Source organism: Mchenga conophoros, linkage group LG5 (assembly GCF_057382185.1).
Source record: "Mchenga conophoros isolate Kocher_MC1m ecotype Shallow Benthic linkage group LG5, M_conophoros_male_GT1.1, whole genome shotgun sequence".
Lineage (NCBI taxonomy): Eukaryota > Metazoa > Chordata > Actinopteri > Cichliformes > Cichlidae > Mchenga > Mchenga conophoros.
Window position 1 is genome coordinate 19,490,658 of NC_140530.1, and position 22,647 is coordinate 19,513,304.

General features: G+C 39.5%; 1 protein-coding gene across 2 annotated transcripts in view; it reads right to left on the reverse strand.

Annotated features, from left to right (window-relative positions):
- Positions 1-2,194: 2,194 nt before the first annotated feature.
- col7a1 (collagen, type VII, alpha 1) overlaps positions 2,195-22,647 on the reverse strand; it is a 69,487-nt gene continuing 49,034 nt past the window's right edge. The window contains exons 92-119 of one of the 2 annotated variants that reach the window (XM_085273976.1): positions 21,158-21,193; positions 21,014-21,073; positions 20,773-20,898; positions 20,583-20,654; positions 20,325-20,360; positions 20,178-20,237; positions 20,030-20,074; positions 19,589-19,624; positions 19,423-19,458; positions 19,040-19,096; positions 18,850-18,921; positions 17,522-17,593; positions 17,414-17,449; positions 17,226-17,306; positions 15,417-15,470; positions 15,065-15,118; positions 14,909-14,971; positions 14,757-14,819; positions 14,496-14,612; positions 12,788-12,865; positions 11,961-12,014; positions 11,764-11,812; positions 11,529-11,537; positions 8,302-8,382; positions 7,874-8,002; positions 4,931-5,098; positions 4,369-4,551; positions 2,195-4,285 (exon numbers count right to left, since the gene is read on the reverse strand). In XM_085273976.1, the coding sequence (XP_085130102.1) occupies positions 4,257-4,285; positions 4,369-4,551; positions 4,931-5,098; positions 7,874-8,002; positions 8,302-8,382; positions 11,529-11,537; positions 11,764-11,812; positions 11,961-12,014; positions 12,788-12,865; positions 14,496-14,612; positions 14,757-14,819; positions 14,909-14,971; positions 15,065-15,118; positions 15,417-15,470; positions 17,226-17,306; positions 17,414-17,449; positions 17,522-17,593; positions 18,850-18,921; positions 19,040-19,096; positions 19,423-19,458; positions 19,589-19,624; positions 20,030-20,074; positions 20,178-20,237; positions 20,325-20,360; positions 20,583-20,654; positions 20,773-20,898; positions 21,014-21,073; positions 21,158-21,193 (1,956 nt within the window). In that variant the 3' untranslated portion in view covers positions 2,195-4,256. Of the gene's footprint in view, positions 4,286-4,368; positions 4,552-4,930; positions 5,099-7,873; positions 8,003-8,301; positions 11,538-11,763; positions 11,813-11,960; positions 12,015-12,787; positions 12,866-14,495; positions 14,613-14,756; positions 14,820-14,908; positions 14,972-15,064; positions 15,119-15,416; positions 15,471-17,225; positions 17,307-17,413; positions 17,450-17,521; positions 17,594-18,849; positions 18,922-19,039; positions 19,097-19,422; positions 19,459-19,588; positions 19,625-20,029; positions 20,075-20,177; positions 20,238-20,324; positions 20,361-20,582; positions 20,655-20,772; positions 20,899-21,013; positions 21,074-21,157; positions 21,194-22,647 lie in introns of those variants that run through there. The other variant, XM_085273974.1, reaches the window with a different exon arrangement.

Sequence of the window (22,647 nt, forward strand, 5' to 3'; positions counted from 1 at the left end):
AGGAGGGTGAATATGAAATTAGCTATGTTTATTAAAAGTCCCCTTGTTTCATAGAACCACAATTTAGCAGTCAGTCTTCCACATAAGCTCACCCCCCCCCCCCCCCCACCCCCCACGCTACTCTCTTCACATGTCCTTTCAAAGACTTGTGAGACGGCTCTAAAGGCTTTGGTGCCTTGTGTAAAGCTGGCTGTTACGGCTGCTGAAATCAGCGATGCCTGCTATTTTTAGGATATGTGAAATCTATCTGTAGCACTCCAATCATGAAAAAATTCGCATGGGTGTGTGCCATTCTCTCTCTCTCTCTCACACACACACACACACACACACACACCATAGATAAGCAGTTACACAACAGACATAACAAATACGAGGAATTGAGCCAATTTAGAGATAACAAGAGATAACAATAGATATCTATCTATCTATATATACACACACACACACACACACACACACACATATACACACACATATACACATATACATATATACACACACACACACACATATACATATACATATATATATATATATATATATATATATCATTGCTACATGAGGTGTTGAATTTCTGTGACTGTTTTGTCAGATTTGTGCTTGAGTAAAAGAAAGCTTTTTCAAGAATCAGAAAGTAGGTCAGTCAAAAAAAGAGTTGTGTGGATGATGAAACTTAGGTGCTTCTGGCCTGGTACAGGTAACTAACTGACTGAGGGCTCAGAGAGTACTGGTGTCCTTTGAAATGTAAAAGCATTTAAGAACATTTATATTTAACACTAAAAATAGTTACACTGAGAGAAATTGGACCATTTAACTGCTCCAATTTGTGCATTGCAGGGCTTTTCTATATTCAATTTTAAAAGGAGCCTTTGAAATTCTGTAAAAAGAAATCTTACTGAATTCCATTTCTTGCAAATATCTGCTGACTATACATTTGTACATAGTGAAATGATGAATCAGTTTTCAAATTTTTTTGAAAACTTTGAATGTCCTTCAAGGAGCCTGGAGAACTCCTTAAATGACAGGGAAATCCTCCCAAGAGAGTTCAGGCTGTAACAGGCTCAAAACTTTTGCACAGTACTATAAAAATTGAATGGGACTGTGTTGCTCAGTGATATTTTTTTTTCCAAATATTGCTAACAAATCTTCTGCATTTGTTCTTAATTTTATAAAAATGATTGTAAGGCCTTTAATTCTAATTTGGAGTACTTTTGAATACTTAAAAAAATAAGATGATGTGCATCAACCATTTGGAGAAAGCTGTTCCCTGTTACAACATGATCATAAATATCTGTACAGTCCAAAACCTACAAGAAACGTGTTTGTGAGTCTGATGAGGAATTACTAGACTTGCTTGGACAGAGTGGAGACAACTCCAGAGTTTTACTGAAAAAAACTATAGCTACCAAATCTCTGGCACCATACACTGAATGTTGAGCATGAATACTCAGATAAAATGCAAACATCACTCCTAGATGTCTAGATGACAGCGTTTTAACATAGCATTGCAACAGAGTGCATCGTGGTCCATTTGTGCCCTTTTCCACATATTCATCTTTGTATCCACACTCACTTTCAACTAACCCTAACCACGTCCTTGCCAGAGTGTGCATAACTTGTTACAAGCAGTCGCACAACCTCCTGATAAACACACACAAGCCTAAAGCACGATGCAGGGCAAAGATAACGCCGTAATTTAAGTAAGAGGAAGACGAGATGATGAAGCTGTGTGAGGCCAGCTGGAATGTGATGAAACTGATATGGCATCAGGGAGACTCAAACCAGGGGAAATCAAGCGAGGGCAGAAAGCATGGAGAAACGAAGGGAGGAGGAGCCGTGGCCAACAAGTAGAAAATCCTCTCATTAATAAAATCCACTGATGAAATTAGAACGTGTAATCAGTCACATACACCTCCACACACGCGTGCGCTTCATTTCTTATCTCCCTATCTTCGCCACTAAAAATATTATGTAGTGCATGTCTTTGATTATAAATCTTCTATTCACGAGCAGACACAGATCATATCAAGAAAGAGAACGTCATCATTATTTAAAGCTCACTGAGACACTTTTAGATTTTAGTTGGGGAAAGGTCATCATTTCTGACTGCAGTATGGAATATGCAAACCTGTTTTCATGCTCTTCAGGTTTAAAGCTAAAAGTGATTCATCGCTAAATGAAAGCATACAACAACTTTGTTTTTAGTCAGACATTTGGTTTATTTGAAATGTTTATTAAAATGTTCCATGACAGAAATGTCTGCACCGCACAAAGACACCTTCAACAAACTATAAAAATACATTTAAAAATAGCACCTTTTCTCTGGTAAGTAAACAAGCAGGCATTAACAGTAACACAACTCCCCACAAATAATGATAAAAACAGTATGTACAAAATATTGGCAGAATATTGCGCTTGATTCTTCATATTTAACAGATACGATAAAACTATATTCGTAATAATAGTCAAATATATTTGTGCTTGCATAGTTATTTTCATGGAGAGAAGTGCGAGGGGTTATTTGAGGAATCTGTGGGCTGTAGTTTTATTTAACGGTTGCATGGATAACATTAGAAAACTGAAGAAGTAACGTTTGGATCAGCTCTTAAGATGCGCCGCAGGTGAAGACAGGAAATCACCGTTTCTGAAAGCCTGGTGTGAAGGCTGAGGCTAGTTGTATACATTTCATGTTATTTCTTTGTTTTTCAGGGTGTATGTGTTTACATCACGCTATTTAACCTAAATACTCTGTGCTGTTAACATGTAACATATGACGCCATTATCCTTTAATCCTTTAAAGCCATGTTTGATTCATGGGTTTTCAGTCTTCCACGTCATCACTGTGATTTTTTTCTCCCAAAAACTTGACAAATATGAGTTAAGTTAAAACTCATATATGCAAATCAATATTTATTTTTCATTTTTGTCATTCCATTTTTGGGGGTTTTTTAACTGCTAACTCTAAATTGCCCATAGGTGTGAATGTGGATGTGAATGGTCTGTCTCTATATGTTGGCCCTGCGACAGACTGGTGACCTGTCCAGGGTGTACCCTGCCCCTCTCACCCTATGATAGCTGGGATAGGCTCCGGCCCCCTCGCGACCCTGACAAGGATAAGCGGAAGAGAATGGATGGATGGATTTTCAAAAAACTTTGAATATTTTGGCAATTATTTCAAAGTTTAGGCTTTAAGAGTTTAAAGGCATTTTTTTTTTTAAACTACAACCTGTTCATGGTTTTAGTGTTTTAAATCAGTTCACAAAAAATATTGTTACTTTGCGCAGGTAATGCCTTTTGTTTCCAGAACCTACACTGGTGTCAACTTTTTCTTATTTGCTAAATAGCACAGAGCCAGTTAAACAGTGTGTACATAGATGGAAATAGAGTACAACTACACCTGCACCTTATTACACAGCATTGTGTAGTTACCATTAGAGTGAAGTTCATAACAGATGCTGTTTGTCCTGTCGTCTAAAACAAAGTCATTCAGCGTTGCAAAGAAAAATTACATATAGCTTTTTTCCCCTTGTTTTTATTTTGCTTAAATAACGTCATTTATTCCTGTGTATTTTCTCTAAGTTTGAAATGAACTGTGCCTTTTTAGCATTGTATTATAGCGAGAGAGAGACACAATGTTTGCCAATATGTTTACCGTTTACGATCCTCTATTTTTGGTCCTTTTGTGTTTCTATGAAAAGAGCTTGTAAAGGATTGCAGTTTGAAATTTAACACCAGAAAAACAAAATCAGAACAAAAAACAAAACAAACAAAAAAACTAACTTAATGTGAAATATTTAGCAATTTCTTTCAGGTAATAAGTGAAACTGCAAGCATCTTGCAAATGATGAATAATGATTGCAACCTGCAAACAACAGCCTCCCTCAAACAACCTGCAAGTTACTGAAACATACTGAGCTTCACCAAATTGGTAACCTTCCTAAGCAGCAAGATGTTATTCCACTGTACGATGAGTTTGGCAGTTTAGTATCAATACTGTAGCAGCGTTCCACAAGAACTGCACTCAATACTGTGGTATGGTGGAATCGTTAAACTGAGATGTGTTAAAGTCAGGTAAACAAGCAAAAGAAAAAACAGACCTATGAGGCATTGCGGTCTCCCTTTTTAGCAGGGTAAAGTTTGGTTAGGTTAAAAAAACAAAACAACAATAAATAAACAAAAATAAAACCACTGACATTTGACATCATAGTGATCTACAAAAGCCTACCATCCTGTGGCGGAGGACAAGTGGGCCACAATCATCGCGCTCTCTTAAAGGGAGGAGAACCTGCACAAAAGATCAACTGTTAGCCTGCTTGCATTATATACTGGACTTAAACTAGTGTGTCTGTGTCTTGCTTCTATTTGTACCATCAGCCTCCCCAAGACAGGTCTCTTCACACTCCTCCAGGTGAAGGAAACGGTTGTCATTTCCTTCACAGCCGCTGTAGATGAAGGGCCTGCAGGCTTGAGCCTGTCTGTTAAAATACCAGCGCATAGTGTACTTTCCACAGCTTCCCTCATCCATGGGCAGCAAGCACGGGTCTGCTGGAGCTGCAGAACACATGCATACATGTAAAACTTGTGCATATATATAGACACAAAGAAAACAAGACCAAGGCAGCCCAGGCAAACAGGATCAGTGGGAATAAGAAGCAGCAGGAAACAAGATCATGAGATTGTCAAGCCAATCTATTTATTTCAACACTTCTTGTTTCCAAAGCAACATATTAACACTTCTTTGTTTTTGCCTTATTTTGTTGGATGCATGCTTGTCTTAAATAATACTGTATGACACCCTTAAAAAAAACTAAAAACAGACAACAGCAGAGCAGCCAATGCACCCAGAGACATACACAGAGAGACAGACACCAGATGGCCAGTAGTAAGGATGAATAGATCCCCAAACAGGATGACGAATGAGCTGGTTTACCTTCCCCTTTGACTCTCCTCTTGGACCTGACTGTTCTGGACTTGACTGCTTTCAGATGTGTAACTTTGACTGCTTCCTGACCATCAGCTGTTGCCTGATCGTCAGCACTTGCTGATTTGTTAGGTTCAACTCTGACTGTTTTCTCAGATTTCTTTCTGTCAACCTCACCTGTCGACGCACACACAGACACACCAAAGAAACACAGCAAACAGCACAGACAAGGTCAACAGAAAATTTCTAAACACAATGGTAACAATGATAATGGGGGACAAAGACTGAACAATCCATGTTGTCAACATGACAGGTCACAGGCTCTGGATGGTGTGGGCTTGTAGTAGGCTGTGTGATAAATACTCAAGGGCAATAGAGTCTCATTATGATGAAATAAAAACAAATTGAAAAGCAGGCACATAAGATAAGCTGCTTCACCAGCACAAACTCAATTATGGCTTCAAAGCATAAATTTGGCATGCCTTTTTGGGTTTAACACGTGAAACAGAAAATTGTGTAGCACATATAATACATTTGGCAAAAGTCAGGGTCATAGTTACTGACTAAAAGTGACTTTTTCATAAGTATAATAACAGCCACTATAGTCAAATGAAGATTATTAAATCCCCCTGCGGTCATTTTTATTTGGTGGCGTGGAAGCATAAGGTGCGGAGCACAGCATCAGGGGTTCCTTAAAGGGGATTTATACTTTTGTGCTAATCTCCTGCACTGTAGATATGTCGTAGACCAAAACTTTCTGAATGCCAACTCTATAACCTGATCTGTACCTCACAGTAACTACTGTGACAAAATGGCACTGTCAATGCAGCTACACAATGATGTCAGCTACTCCCCTCATAGCAAAATTGGTATGGCCTTGATCAGGCCCACACAATGTGCTTACACATGGCCCACATACCGCAAAGAATGACGGCCCTTTGGTGGCCCAGATCTGGTTTGCCAGATGTGGCCCACACATGGGCCAGCACAAGGCCAGTTGCAGACACACTGGTGGTCCTGTGCTGGCCCATGTGTGGGCTACCTCTGGCAAACCTGATCTGGGCCACCAAAGGGCCGTCAGTCTTTGCAGTATGTGGGCCATGTGTAATTTGTGTGCAGCCACGGGCCAGTTGCAGACACACTGCTGGCCCTGTGCTGGCCCAGAACAGTTTCAGCTCTGGCCCCAGATGTCAGCCTAATGTGTACCTTAATCAAGCCATGTAATAACAACATGTGCAACCTGCAAAACAATGCAAAAGTAACATGACAAAACCCTGTTCAAACAGTAAATGGACTGATTCTTATATAGCGCTTTTCTAGTCTCCCAGATTACTCAAAGTGCTCTATAGAACATGCCACATTCTCCCAATCCCACACTTTCTCTAAACCGAGTGCTTCCTAACTACACACTTGGAAAAACAGAAGACCAAAATTACAGCGACTATGCCCAGCGATTTGTGATCTCCTTGCTTTTGAAATGGTTGCTTCAAAGATGGGGACTAAGTCTGTGCGTCAAGACAGTAAAATGATAAAAAGACGGAGTTACACTTGTTTTCTATGTTATAACTTCACTGTTCTGACGGACCAAAAACAGCACAAGTGAGAGTAGCCCACAAACCAGCTGTGCCACATACTTTGAACACTGCTTTCATCAACAGTGGATGCTCTCTGCCAGCAGACCCGTTATCCATGAACTGCCAGCAGACCGCGATAATGCTACCACTGCTGAACTATGATTGCAGCTTTAGTCTAACTAATCTTTACTAGTTTGAGTCAAATTGACAATTACATTAAATGTTTGTCTGATATTACGGTGATTAACTGTGATAAACTGGAAACAGTTGCGAACATGTTGCAATCTGATGTAAATGTCTTGCAGTATACATCCTAAAAGGTATTTATTAAGACGTATTCTGGATCTCTATACCAGTTATGATGGTGCAGAATCAAATCACAGCTTAAATTAATGTGCACAGTTTTCTCAGTCTCATGGTTTCTCTTCAGACACAAGTGATGAATTCAAACAGAACACAAACAGTTTAACATGCAAGAAGTAACCAGTTACCACTATTTAATCTGCTGCGCCATTTAACTTTAAGATAATGTCAATGTCAATGTTCAGTGTTCAATGTTCCATGGTCAATTAAATTAAGACAACAAATTTAAAGACACCCTTAGTAGCAAGGGTTTCTAACTACGGGACATGACACACAGGTGCCCCAGTGCATAACTGCAATCCTCCAAGTTGAAATAAAAAGCAGAAGATCTCACTTTTGGAGGCAACTCTTCCAACAGTTTCAAAATTGCCACCCACACACTGGCAGTATGTCTGCTTTCAAGAATTAGACAGTGAGTATTTGCAAACCTTCACCTATCTGTCTGTGAGAGGTTGCAGTAAGTCTGAGTTAGGCCGCTATTGTTTGACAAAACTTTTGAAAACACGTCACCTCCAGTGAGGTGACCTGTGCAATTCTCCTGCAATCTAAACTGGTTGCCACAATTACTTGCAATCGGTCACCAACAACAAAAGAATTCAGTGAAATCATTTGGCAACCACTGACTTTTCCTAGTCACAGAGAGACTGCCATCCTGTTTTTACTATGGTGTAATGGAGGCTTAAAAAACAGACTATGACACTGATTAATTCAGACATAGCATGAGTTGGTGAGATGGGTTTCCAATTGGTTTGCAGGAGCAACTTTAGGCAGAATAGATGCAGTTTAATCACTGTGCTCTCTATGAGGTTTGCCAAGTGAATGCATAGAAAGCTATCAGCTGACACACCATCACTCCATTATATAATGTGGTTATATTCAGTCATGATGGCCAAAAATGTTAATTTATTGCTGAAGCTGAGAAGTTGAAGGATACTGTTCTCTCTTCACCCATGTCTGCGATACTAAAGCATGTTACTTCAGGAAAACACTGGAAATAGTGTAAAACAGAAATTACCATCACTCTGGTTGGCCGAGGGAGACGTGAAGTAGAGCATCTCCTCCAAGGGGTCGTCATAGGATTCGACGGAGTAGACATGCTCGTAGTCTGGGTCATTGGTATTTACCACCATGTGCAGTTCACGGCCTGAAAGAAGAGCAGCATCAGGCAGGATCATCAGAGACATCAATGACAACCTCTAATTTTTTGGACTGAACGAGGCCTGAAAATAACTGACCTCAGTAAAACAAGGCCCATACTCTACCAGTGTATTTTTCTTTATGTAATCAGACGTATATATTATTTTGTCGGTAGAACAGAAATGGAGTTCTCTGTTTTCTTGATGAGAAAACCACCCAAATGCTCAGAGTTCTCCAAATAAAGGACGACCAGTTAAATGTGCTTGTTAGGACAGATACATGGACAGACTGGAAGGAAACACTCACCCTCCTCACCCTTCAGCGCCAATTGTTGCTCTGGTGTAGGCAGAGCCCTGACTGGCGGGTACCGAATGTTCGGACCTGAACCTGGGAGAGCCAGATAGGACAGGGACACCGAGACAGGCACAGGCAGAATTCAGAAAGCAGGAGGGACAGGGAAAATGTTACACAAGGGAGAAAAGGGGGGTTGAAAAAGCAAAATGGTGAAAAAAAAGAGAGGACAGAACATTCTGGTAGTAAAACATAAGCCAACAACAACCCCAAAGTACCAAAAAAATCATTCCACCATTCCAACACAGACACCAGCTTAAAGGATTCATTGAGTTTTTGCAAGACTTTGTCACTGTAGGAAAAGCTCACAAAAACGGGTTTTAATCCTTTAAGGACTCAAGTCAGTGCTATAAAGACTTGTGTCACTCCAGTCAAAAGTGACTGTAAACTAAAACTATTACAGAGTTGTTCAATATTAAACATGCAGCTATTTCTTAGATAATAATACATCAGCTAAACATGAGGTAAATTTTGTGTTGGCCTCAAACTTGCATACTGTATTTATTAACAGCCTGCCTCACCAACACTTATCTCATGCGGGTGCTGCTTCATAACACTGATGTGGTCTTGCATTGATTAACAGCTTGAGCAACAAACACATTAGTGCAAACTCTGGGAAAGTTTATCAGTGGAGGTTCACATCAGCTTTCATTTGATTCATTTACTTTAGCATATTCCATGTTATTTACTTTTACAGAAATATAATAAATCAGGTATTAAAAATCCCCAAACAGGACAAAAATGAAAGATTTTTTCAAGATTTATCTGAAGAAGCTGAACAAACTTTCAGTAAAATTATTTCGTGAAAACCACTGATATTATTTATACCATCATCTGTTAAAAAAAAAACTTCAGTAAACACCTTGTTGCTCACGGTGGCTTAAGGTGCAGACTTCTAGTATTTTTTTTCCGAGGGACTGAAAAAAATAGTGCACTGATTTCTGCAATGACCAAATTCCAGCAATTTTTATACATTATCTTATTTTGTATCCTATTATCAGAGACTCAAGATCTCCAATTACACTTGGAGAACAAAATTCAAATGTTAAAAAGAGTTTCATGACCAGGTCTGAACCATTTCTTCATTATTTCTTCCTATTTTTATGCAGGAAAAGGTCTGGAAATGATTGCAAGTGTGGCATTTACATTAGGCAGCAGTGGCCACAATGCACCAAATAGCTCCCAATGCAAATAAAAAAGGGCATGCTTGCAAAAACAAAGAAAATCAATCATCCAGCCACTGTTAGGAGTCTCAGAATAAATAGCTTGGTGCATACTGACAAAAAGAACATACTAGTGGGCTAGACTATTTAAAAGCCAAGCATAGCCACACAAGATAATAGTGATTGATAAGTGCAGGGTCTCATTTATGTTGAAGAAAAACATCGCCACAACATTTAGTTAATTGAAGAATATTCTCCAAGAAATGGGGATATTGTTATCACCGTAAACAGAAGTCTTCACAGGAGAAAATATAGATTCACCAGAAGTTGCAAACCATTTATAAAACTCAACAATAGAAAGGCAAGGTGATGCATGAGCACGAATAGGGTCCAAGGACACTGAGTCATTGTTTATTGATGACATGACAGAAGGGAGAGGCAGCTGGGTGAATTTGGAAGTAGATGTAAAGAGTCAAATTCACCCCAGGGTCAAGCATGGCAGCTAAGCTGAACCTGAACAAACCACATACGTAAAAACAGAAAAAAATCGCCGATGTTGGCCATAATACACATTGTCACGTTTGTAGAAAATCAAACACAGCATATCACCAAAAACACCTCATGTCAAGAACGGTGGTGGAGCGCTGATGATTTAGGCTTGTTTTGTGGCCACAGCACCTGGACACGTTACGGTCACTGAGTCAACCACAAGTATTCTAGAACCAAATGTGAGACCATCTGTCCGACAGCTAAAACTTGAGTGTAAGTGAGTCAAATGGTGGGACATTGATCTCAAGCACAGCATAACACCGACAACAGGATAGCAGGAAAAGAAAAGAAGATTTTGCAATGGCCCAGTCAACCTGATTGAAATGCTGTGGTGGGACCTTAACAGCACTGTGCATAAACAGATGCCACAAGCCGCAATGAAGTGAAGAGTGAACTGAAAGTCCTTCACAACCAGGCTGCAGACTAGTAAAGTCATACAGAAAACGATTAGTGCTGTTAAAGGTAGTTCTGCAAGTTAGTGAATCATGGCGTGTACTTTCCTGTTCACATTACTGCACATGGAAACATTCACCCATATGCACCAAAGCTGACAGGACGGATTCTCACAGAACAGATGTGCAATGACTCAAAACATACTTTGAACAAAATCCAGGAGTTTTTGAAATTAAACATTGAATATTCTGCAGTGGCTGAGTCAGCAATTGATGTCAACCCAATTTCAGTACTAACTACTTAGCACTAAGTCTGCACTCTAAGCCAGCGGTCCCCACCCCCGGGCCTCGGACCGGTACTGGTCCGTGAGTCATTTGGTACCGGGCCGCGAGAGTTGAGGCTCGGGTGTGAAATGTATGGTTTTCAGGGTTTTTAGCTTTATTTTGTTATCGTTTTTATCATTAACTCGGTTTCCCTGGGTCTTTTCACGTGTGTTAAGAACAAATCTTCTTTTTTTCGGTACTGGTACTAGTTTTATTTTGTTGTATTTATCTGCGACACCTCAAAGGCCGGTCCGTGAAAATATTGTCGGACATAAACCGGTCCGTGGCGCAAAAAAGGTTGGGGACCGCAGCTCGACTAGAACATGTTTTATTTTTTTTAGGTGCCAGTAACCAAAAATGTGGACCTACTATCTGCTGCACCTGAGAACACACCATTTATACTGTATATTTGAGTATGTGTATGCTTCCTTGCTAATGTTGCCAGCATATTTTGTTTTTTATCCTTATTTTAGCTAATGTTGTTCACTCACTGCATTGTAGGGAAGTGAAAGAAAGGAAAAGAGGTAATGCACATGGAAACAAGATATAGTCTAAACCTTCATGCAGCCCACTTATTCAGAACGAATGCAGTTGAGGTGCTAAACAAGACAAAATGTACTTTTTGTCTTTAGCAGATACCATGTCACCATCTATCTATAGTGACATATGTGTTACACTATATTACTGTGACTCATGCTAAATCATAGTCCTTCTGTCAGCTTTTTTTTCTGTTGCAGTTGAATGGCTCACTCACCTCCGCACGCTGAGCATCAGACAGATGGACAGGAAGGAAGCACAAAGAGAGGGGAATAATAAAGGTCAGTTTAAACAGTCAAGTATGGTCACTACGGTTTCCAACCGCTCTGATGGAATTATATTTCCTCAAAGTTTAGCCATGGCTGTGACTCATGTGCTGTGATTAACATCTGAAGTTCGACTTGAGGACAACGCTGATATAAATTAGCAAAGGGAGTGCATGTAAGACTCACCACAGTGCTGACTCATCTCTGAGCGAACATACTCTCTGATCTCTTCCTCCTGAACCCAAAATAAGAAAGAAACAGGGCAAAACACACTTAGCAAAGACAACCCCGGTATCCACTCCAAGTAAAACTGTGTGTGTGCGTGCATGTGTATCGTTTGATGTCTTCGGATTACGCCCCTGCGGTAAGGATCAAGCACTGACCGTCATGCCTGCCTCTCCTCTGTCTCCCTTGGCTCCATCTGGGCCCATGTCTCCCTGCAACATGGACAGGTATTAGGACTTATACGACCCACAGAGAGGCTTGCAGCGCATTAATTCATTAAAGTGAGACCAGGTGCTACACATGAAAGAACTTCACAGTCAAAGCGGAAGGTTAAATCAACAATAGTGACTTAAGCTCTTAATACACAGAACTAGTATTTCTTGGGAACCTCTAATAATTAGTGATAACTAATATATGCCAATTCTACAAAACTGTTTGTTCAGCAGTGTTTACTTTATGCTGCTTGCAAAGTAATATAGTTAATCACATTTAGAAAAGTAAAAAAGAAAAGAAGAAGCTGAAGAGGTTTATATGATTAAAATGGCTTATTTTAGCCTGTTTCAATGTGTTTGCTAGGCATGCATAATTCAACTTTTGTGCATATAAATGAGATGTTATTGTCATGAACTTGAAATGATGGGATGCTTTCATAAAGTGTTTTAGCTGCATAAAAGCTAAAATAAAATTTCTAGGTGGTTGCCAGGCATTATAATGTATCATGTTTAATTCAACTTTTGTGGATAACAATTACACGTTACTGTCAGGAAACACAAATGTGATGCTTATAATAAGGTGTTATAAGGTGGATTTTGTTGGTGACCAATTCCTAGAAAGAGTGAGTTCAAATCCAAACATACTGAACTCTTGAAGAATGATTTGAATGAGGAATGACAACATTTATTGCAGCATTCTTCTGTAGGGAACATCAAAAATGGAGGCCAACAGCACAATCAAGAAACAGACAGAGACATGTTTGACAACTGACCGCCTCTCCTCGCTCTCCCGGGATTCCTGGGATACCACGCGGACCAACTGCGGCAGGGCCAATTGGACCTCTCTCCCCCTGACGCACACGCAAAACAACATTAATATAAAGTACATCCACAGTGGAAAGCATTCACCTAACTACCTTGTCCATTGCCCACATGATAAACAAACGGCATCTGCTTGTCTAGTTTTTATCAGTAAAAGCTGTCATTACCTCAGCCAAGAAGGGTACGTTTTTGGTAGCATTTGCATGCCTCTTTGAGTGTCCTCAATCTGACTATAAATGTGACAGCTTGGATTCTAATAAAACTTTGCAGGTATGTGGAGGTCATGTTAACAATCCATTACAATTTGGCTTACATCTACTAAGGTCTTCAAGGTCAGCTTAAGGATTTATTGTATGATTTATTTATTCTATGATTCTTAGTGTGTGGTGTGTAAGGTCAACATATAGAAACTACCATGTAAAGATCTAAAATGTCAAGTCACATTTGAGCTTTGACCTCTGCTTCAATGCCAATAGTTTGCTCTACAGACCTATTTATAACTATGTTTCTTACTACCACTGTTTCTACTGACAACATTCAGGGATTTAGGACACGATGGTAAATGGACTGATTCTTATATAGCGCTTTTCTACTCTCCCAGAGTACTCAAAACGCCACATTTACCCAGTCACACCCATTCTCACAAGCACTACCTCTATACTGAGTGCTTTCTAACTACACTCACACACATTCATACTCCGATGGATGCATTGGAAAGCAACTTGGGGTTAGTATCTTGCCCAAGGATACTTGGCATGCAGACTGGAGGAGCCTGGGATCGAGGTGTAGTAGGTGACCTGCTCTACCTCCTGAGCTACAGCCACCCTCACCCACGAGATTCCTAAATACTTTGCACCTCTGACATGTTCAAGGTCAAATAAGGTCAAACATTTATAAAATGTATTTTTTCTTTTTATTAATGACCTAATCCTACATAATGACAGCTAGAAACTGAGCTGCCTTGGTGGAGGTTTGATGTCTCTGAGTGGTTCTTGCTGATATTCTATCTCTACTGTGTCTCCGGACAAGAAGCAAGACGAACATTAGTGTGTTGATATACAGGAAAATAACACGACAGGCCTAGACAAGAGTGTCTCAGTTTGAAAAAAAAAAAGCCTCTATCAGAAACATTTGGTTTTGCTCCATTGTCAACAGCTTTTTTTTTTTTCCTTGATAATAAAGCAGACAAACCAGTCAAGTACAGGGCTCATCAAGCTGTCAATCATCATGAAGCAATACACAGAAACAAAAAAATGTGTCAAGTAAAGAAGAAAAAGTAAGAAAAAAACTAAGCACAATGAAAGAGACAGACAAAAAGAAAGTGTTCTCTATATATAAAGCTTGCATCATATTTTTATGACAAAACTGTCATCATCTTTCATCTTTGTTGGCACCACATTACTCGAGACGCTTGGGTGCAGCTATTTTTTGCAAACAGTGACATAAGTGATACGTTCGTCTATTCTTTCTTCTGTTATACACATTTTTGTTTCTACTGAAAATTCTGCACAGTCACACTTAATGACGTAAAAATGAACTGTGATATAAATAATTAAAAAAAACAAAACATACTAATATCACAGTCCTACATCCTCGTTCATAAAACATGTGGCCAAAGTGTGGAAATAGAAATCATGAAGCCAAAGAAAGAATAGTCACCTTTTGTCCCTGGAGCCCCTCGGGGCCCTTAGCACCAGCTGGCCCTTGTGGGCCGGTCAAGCCGGGGCCTCCATCCGCCCCTCTGGGACCTGGAGGACCAGGTACACCAGGTAAACCCTACGTCAAACACAGAGACTGTTATTTTTATGTTTCTGTTGTTGTGAGGATGAACAGTGGCGCAGAATCTGTAGATTAGGTACATCACATGGCTAAAGGGAGTACTCTAATTTTAGATTTGTATGTTTAATGTGAGAAACTCACCCTTTCACCTTTCTCTCCCTGAGCTCCTTTGGGTCCTGCAATCCCATCAAAACCACGGTCACCCTACATCCACAAAGAAAAATGACTACACTGTGCATTTGCACTGGAATATGGATATGAATATGGAACTTGAGTATGTGAAGAGCACAAACCTTGGGACCAACTAGTCCCTCTTTTCCAGGGATCCCCGGGGCCCCAGAAGGTCCGATGTCCCCCTACAAAACAAATGATGATGACCACTCTTAACAAAGGACACAAAGACATCCACACACCACACAATGACTTATTTCTTCAAATATTAGGCATACCTGTTCACCCTTTCTCCCTGGTAGGCCTGATCTTCCATTGGCACCAGAATTTCCCTGAAAATCGCACACAGCCATTATGCTCCACACCATAAATACAAAGTGCAACCTAACCTAAAGAAATGTAACATGTAACCACGTCACAGCAGCAGAGTAACCACCAAGCAGCTTTAAGTACCATCAGCTTTTAACTAATATTAACATGATGTATTTGGTTAACTCATTATTTAAAAAACAAAAAGAAAACACAAAGCTTCAGAATTATTAAGTATAACTAAACAACTCCTCCGTTCATCTTTACATCTTTATTTCTCTTCTTTCTACCATTTCCCGTTTCTCTGCCTCACAAACTCACCTTTTCTCCCTTGGGTCCATCGCCTCCACAAATTCCCTTGGGTCCTCGGTCACCCTGGAAACACAAAGGTTTTTCACTGACAGACATAAAGATCTTTTGTGAGCCACAAAGTGCAAAAACCAGCAAGGCAGAAAGCCCATCCACTCACACCGTTCATTTACCGAGCACTCACTGTGCACACGAACAAGCACTTTGTGCAGCATATTTCCTACAAAAACAGATATGATGCAGACCTTTGTGCTTTTTCTTTTTTCTCCTTGCAACGGGTATTCAGATAAAAATGTAAAAGTATGTAAAAGCAAATGTGACCAAACAACTGCAGCGCATTCTGAGAACTGCAGTTAATGTCTCAGACTCCCGTAAATCCGCATGTATGCCTCTGATTTCGATTTGATTTCTACAGATGCATATGGAGAACTCGGGTGATCTCCATTTCTAAATGTCTCCTGTTGTTAATGTTGACATCCAGCTTACCGTTTTCACCATCAGCAAAATAGTCTTTTGAAACCACAAGTCACAAATGAGGGGGGACGTCACGGAGAAACCAACATTCACACTTCACGATCATGAGCTTGTGACTTAGGTCAGTTAAGTATACTCTGTATATTCATGTTTAATGTATGGGTTTGGGCACTTGTTGCTGTACCTATCCTGACTTCCTCGGTGCATACTGACAATTTGGAGCAAAAAATATCAAATTTGGATTCCTTACTCCATAAGACCTCTCATCACTGATTTTCAGTGCAGTTCTTGTGTAATCTGGCATACCTCAGTCTGTTTCCCCTCCTTAAGAATGGCTTCTAGACAGCCATCCTTCCACATGAGACCATGTCTGAAGAGGCTTCAGTGAACAGCAGATGGATCGGCTGAAGGGCCATATGCATCTCTCAGACTGTTTGTCAGGTCTTTAAAATTAAATGAATTGCATTTAATTCAATTTAACTTAAAATTTTAAATTGGTTCTTTGATAAATTGTCTGTGATGTGTAGACAGCTTTGGCGCTGGTGCTCTTTTTAGGCTTGAATGATTTATAGGTCAGTGTTAAGTAGCTCAACAAACAAACAAACAAACAAAACAAAAAAACATGCCTTTGAATTGGTAAGGTACAAGGACTGGACAGAAAATTAGTGAAAAAGCCCCCAATGCCCCCCAAAAACTTTTAAAAGCCCCTTTAAAAGCCTAAAGAATTATTGCTCCATACCACTTTAAAATAGGGCAAGAAAAGCTGGATCCTGGGAAACAGAATATAAAGAAATTAAAAGCACCTCAAATCGATTCGTTTCCTTGAGTGAATGTGTTTGATTTGCATCTTTTGTAGGTATTTCACCTGCTGTCTTCATGCTTCTCTTGAAGCCATTTTAATAAAGGTTATAATAAAAGAAAAGCATAGCATGCCTTCACACCCCTGTGTCATCTCCCACTTTGATCTTTGTTTCAAATTGAATTTAAATCCATGAAGTAAGTAAAATAGAAATGGGAATTGAGTCCACCAGGTTGAGTAAAACATCAATTTTCTGCTATCAATCATCATAATAGAAGTTGAAAGTATCTATATGTGTGACACAATTTGCACTAATCCTCTGCAATTGCATCAATTTTATGCTGTTATTCAGTTATGCCTGTCATCACCCATCCCTGAAAAACACTGAAGGGATAAAAACACAAAGAATGAATGAGCACCAGCTCAACCACACACACACACACACACACACACACACACACACACACACACACACACACACACACACACACACACACACACACACACACACACACACACACACACACACACACACACACAGAAAATACCTTAACTCCTCTTATTCCCATGTTGCCAGTCTCTCCCTGTTCACCCTTACGCCCTGGCAGTCCATCTTTTCCCAGTAATCCCTAAAAATCACAAAAAAACCACAAATCACCTCTGCTTTTTTTAACTGATGACAAATCTACACACAGGTAATAAAGAAGCTGCAGTGTGATGGAAGCTAAACACCGACCGATTCACCAGGTACTCCAGGTTGGCCTGCTTCTCCCTGCAGAGACAAAACAGTAATTACAGCAGTGAAATTACTACACAATCATCATCCATGAGCGGCGTTGCTTGCCTTCTGCCCACCAGGTCCTCTGGCACCTGGGAAACCGGTAGATCCTCGTTCTCCAGGTTCTCCTCTCAAACCCTAATGTTAAGTAGACACATGCACATAAATATAGATATTGATCTTCTTACAGATCAATACAGTAGCATTTTTATTTTGATTTTTTTCTGTGGTAATATCATAATATTTAAATCATTTTAAGGTTGGAATTGATTCCTGTTAAATCCCAAATCAATGTCTAAGCCTGCATGGCCAACACATACACTTCATCAATGATTTTGCATTATGGATCAGTTCTTTAGAGTAAACACAATAAAAATGCACTAAAATTTCTTTAATGCTGAAACATTGTTAACAAAAAAATAGTTAATACAAAAATCTGGCATTATCAACCAAAAATGCCAAATATTTGCTGAATGTAGCCAAACAGGCCTAAAAAATATAATTAAGTAGACAACATATAGGCAGACATACTCAACACTGCTGTAACCCCAAATGGCCACTTAAGACTGCTTCTAAAAGCAAGTCAATCACAATCAAACTGTCCAATTAATTAAAAATAAGGAAAAAAAGATTAGATCGATTAAAACTACTCCTCCATCATGGTAAAATATGTTCATTACAAGGTTTGGCCAGATAGTGCCAGTGGGGTTAACACGTTACCTTTACCTTAGATATTTTTTTGTGCATTTTTAGGCAAATATTTGACAAACATTATGGATTACAGTGCAGATATTTTTACACAACACCCAAGACGAGTCACTGCTGTGAAGTTTTAATGCCCCCTTATTCACGAGGGTTCGCCACAGCAGGTTGCGCCACATGTTTGATTTGGCAGATTGTTTTTCTTTTAACAACGGATGCCCTTCCTGACACAATCCCAAACGGATTTCTTTCTCCTCCCTGAGAAACAAAGGTCGCGAAAGTGTAAACCACTACTCTAATGTCTCTGTAAAGCACTTTGAATCACCTTGTTGTTGAATTGTGCTATACAAATAAACTTGCCTTGCCTTGCCTTACTCTAGTTGTAGTTGTATTTGTATGTTATCAATCTCAGGTATCTCTGTGTGTGACATTGATGCAGCTTTCTAAATATATTTCTAGTGCTGGCTGATAACTCTAAATATTGCCACAAATAAGGCACAAGATGATGTTCACACAACTTCTGCCAAGCAAGTCCATATCTATTATTTACAGTCTATAGTTTCAGTTTCTGAAATGCAGCAGTTCCTTTCATCTAGTCGCCGTAAATTATTTATCTTAACTGACAACAACCTTAATTGATGGGCTGCTTTTCTGACATTATTCAAACCAAACAGTTAATTAATTCATCTTACCACTTCTCCTGGTGGACCTTCTTGACCTTTTACCCCCTTTTCTCCTTGTATACCTTTGGGTCCTCTGTCACCCTAAAAGCAACAACAGTAAAATTCAGAACAAGTTTTTTTTTTTTAAATATTACGCTATCACAACTAAAGTCAATATTTAGCCACAGTAAATGGTGTCATGCATTTGTTGTTCACTGACTGTTTCTCCTTTGTTGCCCTTTTCTCCAGGAGGTCCTCCCACCAGCACAGTGTCCCCCTGTAAGTGATACTACATCTGTAAGAATCTGCTATAAGCCCCAAGCCAAACACACAACGCTTTATCCTTTTGTCTCTTCTTTCACTATGCATCCTGTAATATCACAGGTCATTACCATTGTATGTATTTATACATTCCTCCTGCTCTCAAGGAGCCAAATCTGTTGTAAGAGTTCTTTTTAGTAACAGCCACATCTGAGACATGACTTATTTAGTCCTTTATCCATTCACTGTCTCTGCCGCCTTTACAAATATACACAAATAGACAATCAACAGAGTGAGAGAGTGAGCAGTGGTACTGCTTATTAGATATTAAAATGTACACACCTTCTCTCCTTTGTCACCTTGCGGCCCGCTGTCTCCCTGAAAAGGCATTGCATTCAAGCGTGTCAATTTAATTCACTACTTTACATGAGCAGAAAGCTCAGGGGAAGTAGCTAGGATGATGACAGAAAAAAAAAAAAAAAAAAAAAAGAGGACCAGTGGTATTTACCTTCTCTCCCCGAGCCCCACGATTCCCTGGAGGACCCTAATGAACACAAAAGACACACAAACACATTACAAACAGCTTTATAATGAAAAATGACTGTGGATGCTTCTGCCCCATCAAATTGCATTAATGATGTAATGTCACAACTCTGTAGGGTGCACGGTTTAAATAAACAGTGAGCATCGGTAGAATAGATTCCTGCTGATCGCGCTTTCTAACTGCAATGCACTGAAAAGCCAAAGACCGACTGACTGAATAATTTACAGTGCAGGAAATGCACTGTGACCTTGTGAAGGGCAGCTTTTCTATAATAACAATAAGACTTTGCTTGTGTTCTTTGCTTCACAGCTCAAAACAGATCGTCCTTTGGTTTAAAAAGAAAATTGAGATCTTTGGTGGACAGGCTCCGTTTGCTCCTGAATAAAGGAAAAACTGGATATTTACAGATGATCCTCTCTCCCCATCCAATCCAGCTCGACCCTCCTCGCCCTAGGACACGACAGACACAAGATGAGCAGAAATACACAATTCTAAATTTCATATATTTTAGGAGAGAAGTTAACAAATCAGTAACGCAGCCACTGTGTCTTACTCTGGGCCCTGGATCTCCTCTTTCACCTCTCGCACCGGGGACGCCAACACCAGTTTCCCCCTGGCAACAGAAAATATATGAATTCAAAAAAAAATCTATACACATTTAAGCTGCTGGAAAATAAAATACTGCATGTGAGAGAATCACCTTGTCTCCTTTGACCCCGTTAGTACCAGGAGATCCCTAGAAAACATATTATTGATCATATAAATCCATATTCAATTTCTTCTTGTCTGTTATGACATCTTCCTCCATCTAAATCAGATCTATTCTTGATTTTGAGATCAATTTAACCCAACAAAAAGGTGATCCAGCTAAAAACAGGTAAAGTACAATTAACAGTCAAGCCTAAACTGGAAGCTCTCAGGAGAAGGTACTTTGTAAATAAAAAAAACAGGAACTTACTGCCAATCCAGGAGGTCCAGGAGGACCAGGGGGACCAACATTTCCTGCACGGCCAGCAAAGCCTTGGAGACCCTGAGAGTGAAAACACAGACAAAGATGTAAAGGTTAAATTAATAATAATAATAATAATAATAATAATAATAATAATAATAATAATAATAATAATAATTCTCTTAGTGGATGAACCAACCCTCTCTCCCGGGGGTCCAGGAGGTCCTGGTTGTCCATTTTCTCCTCTCACACCAGGTGGCCCACTGTCTCCTGTTTTCCCTGCAGGACCTGGAGGACCAGCTGGACCAGGCATCCCTGGATCCCCCTAAAACGCAGTGACATTTTCACCCTCAAGTGAGGTGCGCCTGATACAGCCTGCAATCTGATTGGAAAGATAAAAATATAGATCATCTTTTGCTGCAATGTGTGCTATTACTCACCTTTAAACCTGGAGGCCCAATCCGACCAGGAGGACCTGCAAGTCCTATCCCTTTCTCTCCCTGCAACACACATTTTATCATAGCAGTCACTGTCAGATTGGTTAGACTGCAGGAAAATCGATAAACCAAATGACGAAAGCTCACCTTATCGCCTTTTGGCCCGGGAGATCCCTGTGCCCCCTTAATTAAGTTAAGAAAAAAGAAGAATTATTTATTGTGTTATTTACTTTTTTATATTTGTATCAACAGGAAATTAGTCAAAGTAAAAGAGAAAAATATTAATGAATGAATTGCTGTTTCATAAATTTATTGTGCAGATTTAGAAATATTTCATAAATGTTCCAGTTTCAGGTTGTGAGAACCGTTAATGTGTTTTTTTGAAAACCTCAAAACCAACAAATCATTAAAATCTTGCACATCACAGTCGTCTGGGCAAAGACAGTAAAAACAGGAATAGCAATTTCAATGTCCTTGTGACTAGAAAAAAGCAGTGTTTGCCCCTGATTGCTTTGACATTTTATTTGCATTCAGATGAAAGATTCAGGTGATAGATTGAAAGAAGTTGCAGCAACCAGCTTGTTGCTCTTTGGTTCAGAACCGTTGGCTGACCCCATTCAATTGCAAGGTGCTGCACAGGTCGTGTGGTGGGAAGCAAACTTTCTCCAAATAAATAACATCCAAATGAGACTGACTTCAATCACTCTCAGACACGCTGGAATAGGAATGCAAATAACTGCTGTCCGAGATACCCAGATATGTGAAATCTGAAAGTCAGTTTACAAAAATTTGTAACACGTCTCTTTGCAATATGAGATACAACTCATCTAGTTTCCAGCTGGTTGCATTCTGGTTATATTTCTATATAAAAGCAAGGTTGAAAAGCCTTATGTCATTTTTTTATAGTTAAATTGCCATAGTGGAACAACTACGTCACTATTTTCTGTTTCAGCTCTATGAGGTTCTGTTTAGTAATTACTGCCATGTTCTGTGTAATGTGAATTCCTGTGTATGTAGGCAGCAACAGATAGCAACAGATTTGAGATTTCCACCAATTTATCTCAGTTAATCACTGTATTTTCACAAACAGATGGTGTGTAATTGCTAATTTGACCCCATTCAATCACAAACTGGTAGAAGACCGACTCCATCTTGTTGCTCTTTCGTCACTTTAAAGACAGCAGCTGACTCTGCGTGGTCACAGACCTGGGCTTCAACTTGGAAGGAACAATTTCAAAGCCAACAACAATGCAAACGCATTTACACAAAGTGCAACAATTGTCTCCAGCCTGGGTTTTCTCTAGTGTGACTGTAGCATTAGATACACTGTCTATAGACCAGTGTTTCCCCAATGTGTGGGCTCTAGTGAGCCATAAAGGTGTAGCATAAGAGGTCATTTAGTTGTCTTTTACAATGTTGTAATTTCTTAATAAGTGCTGGCCGTGTACGCTGTTATTGGGTTTTCTCCTCTTATTACATACACATATGCATATAATATACATTTTATTGTTTTGCTCTAATATTTATCAAGGCATAGAAGACATTTTAAAAATATAAAACTGTTCAAAATTTGATGAATTTTCCCAAAAAAATAAAAACAGTGACTTTAATACCATCGACTATAATGGATCACTGGA